Source organism: Alligator sinensis, unplaced genomic scaffold, assembly GCF_000455745.1.
Source record: "Alligator sinensis unplaced genomic scaffold, ASM45574v1 scaffold657_1, whole genome shotgun sequence".
In the NCBI taxonomy this organism is placed as follows: Eukaryota; Metazoa; Chordata; order Crocodylia; family Alligatoridae; genus Alligator; species Alligator sinensis.
This window is the reverse complement of record NW_005843450.1, coordinates 65,093-67,057: the sequence shown is the minus strand read 5'-3', so window position 1 is coordinate 67,057 and position 1,965 is coordinate 65,093. Positions and strand designations below refer to the sequence as shown.

Here is a 1,965-nt window from a genome sequence, read left to right as displayed (position 1 = left end):
ACCATGTTAGTCTTGTCCTTTAAGCAAATTTAAAACTTCATTTCGTATCCTTCTGCTTGACATAAGTGAATGAACTCTGCATAGCCTTCATGTACGAGTGTGTGTAAAAGGGTGAATGGTGAGAGAATGGCATAGAGATGGGAGAAGATTGAACTGCTTATGGAAGCAACATGGCGCCAAATGCAAATTACCCGCCACGAACTCACTAACAAACGGCTGAAGAATCCCTCTGAAGCTCGAAGGTACAAAGGAGATAACAGGAGAAAAAATTCTGCCAGAGGGGCAACAAAAACACTCCAAGGCTAAGATGAACTGAAGTCAAAAGAATTAGAATGACCACAAAAACAGAAGCTGGGTATGAAAACCCCCAAAGCACTGAAACAAAGGATGTCAATCCCTATAAAAGAACACTTTGAAAATGCCCAGTTGGGTGAGTCTCTTTCTCTACCGCTGTTTCATCGGAGCACAGATGTATCTGTTCACCCCGCTCCAGCTGTTATCAAATCTGCTATCATCAAATCATCATCATCTACTCAAGAAGCCCTGGGCTGAAATTGAGCAACTCTTGCTGGTAACTACATCTGGTGTGTGTGTGTAGATAGAATGGTTGTTTTGTGTACGTGTATGCCTGTGCGTAATGATGTGTATGATTTGTGTGCGTTTGTATGAACGGTGTGCCTGAACCTCTATGTCTAACTCATGTAATCAATAAACACAGCACCTTGCCTTATTCCCCTTTATAATGTCTCGCTCATGATCTGAGCAATTGATGATTTGTGTAACACTCCATCCTGTGCCAGGAGCTGGGAGGGGTCTGGGACCGGGTCTAGGCCAGCTCTTACCCTTCTCCACAGCCCCGTGGCTCTGAGGAGCAGAGGGGAGTCATCCCAGGGCTTTCCCTGCCCTGGGAGAAAGACCCCAAGGCAGGCTTGGGGCTGGGGGCCTCTTGGGATCCCGGCCCCTCCTGCTCCCTGCGTGGGGTCTGCTCCCAGGGCCCCAGTGCTCCCGACAGCCTAGACCCGCAGCCCCGGGCAGGGAAAGGTGCACAGCAGGAGGGGCCGTGTGCGCTTTGGGGTCCGGTCCATCAGCTCCTCTAGGTCTCAGTGTCCTGGGACACCTGGGCACCACGGATGGGGTTTTCCCTGCACCTGCTGGTTTGCACACCCCTCCATGCTCTTGTACAGCCCATGTCTGACACAGCTGCCCTTGGCAGCACCAGAGGCTAACGTGGGGCCACCAGGACTTCTCTGTTCTAGGCGTGTTCACGACACGGCACCTGGCTGCCCCTGCACCGGGGTCAAACACGGCCACCACAGCCCGGCCCTGCCACCCCTCGCCCCAGCAGATCAGGGGGTCGGCACTTACCTGCTGTCTCCAGGAAGAGCAGAGGCAGGAGCAGGGCCCTGAGGCGTAGGGCCCAGGCATCCGTCTGTCCCGCCACAGTCGCCATCTCCTCTCCTGCGAGGCAGCGTGGATCCCTGGGCCGTGCCTTTGTGCTTTCCCCTTCCCGGTGTCACAGGGAGGGGCTGGGAGCGGGAGCCAAGGTGCAGCGTGAAGCTGGACTTCACATGGGTGTGTTGTTTGCTTTGCTGCTCCCTGGTGAAAGCAGGGTTTATTTGCGTGGTTTTCTTTTGCCGGGACACGGCGCGTGGCTGAATGTCATGGGTATGCCTCTGTCCTGGTCCCAGGGCCCCCTGCTCCTGTGCGAGGGGGCCGTGCTGCTGGAGGCAGGCTGCAGGGAGCCGGGGGCACCGGGGTGCAGGTGGGAGCTGCCTGGGTGTACACACACACACACACTGCCCAATTTCACACACACAATGCACATGCACAAATGCACACATACACTACCTGATCTCACACACACATACCCAGAGTGCTTGTTCACACACAGACACATGCAAACACACACACACACACACACACACACACTGCCTGATCACTCTCTCTTTCTCACACACACACACT

General features: G+C 54.5%; 1 protein-coding gene across 1 annotated transcript in view; it reads right to left on the bottom strand.

The window, feature by feature from the left end:
* The window catches only part of LOC106723266 (natural cytotoxicity triggering receptor 3 ligand 1-like), a 5,493-nt gene extending 4,003 nt beyond the window's left edge, over window positions 1–1,490 (bottom strand). The window contains exon 1 of the mRNA XM_014527351.2: window positions 1,366–1,490. Within this exon, the coding sequence (XP_014382837.2) occupies window positions 1,366–1,450 (85 nt within the window). The 5' untranslated portion in view covers window positions 1,451–1,490. The remainder of the gene's footprint in view (window positions 1–1,365) is intronic.
* Between the last annotated feature and the right edge of the window lie 475 nt (window positions 1,491–1,965).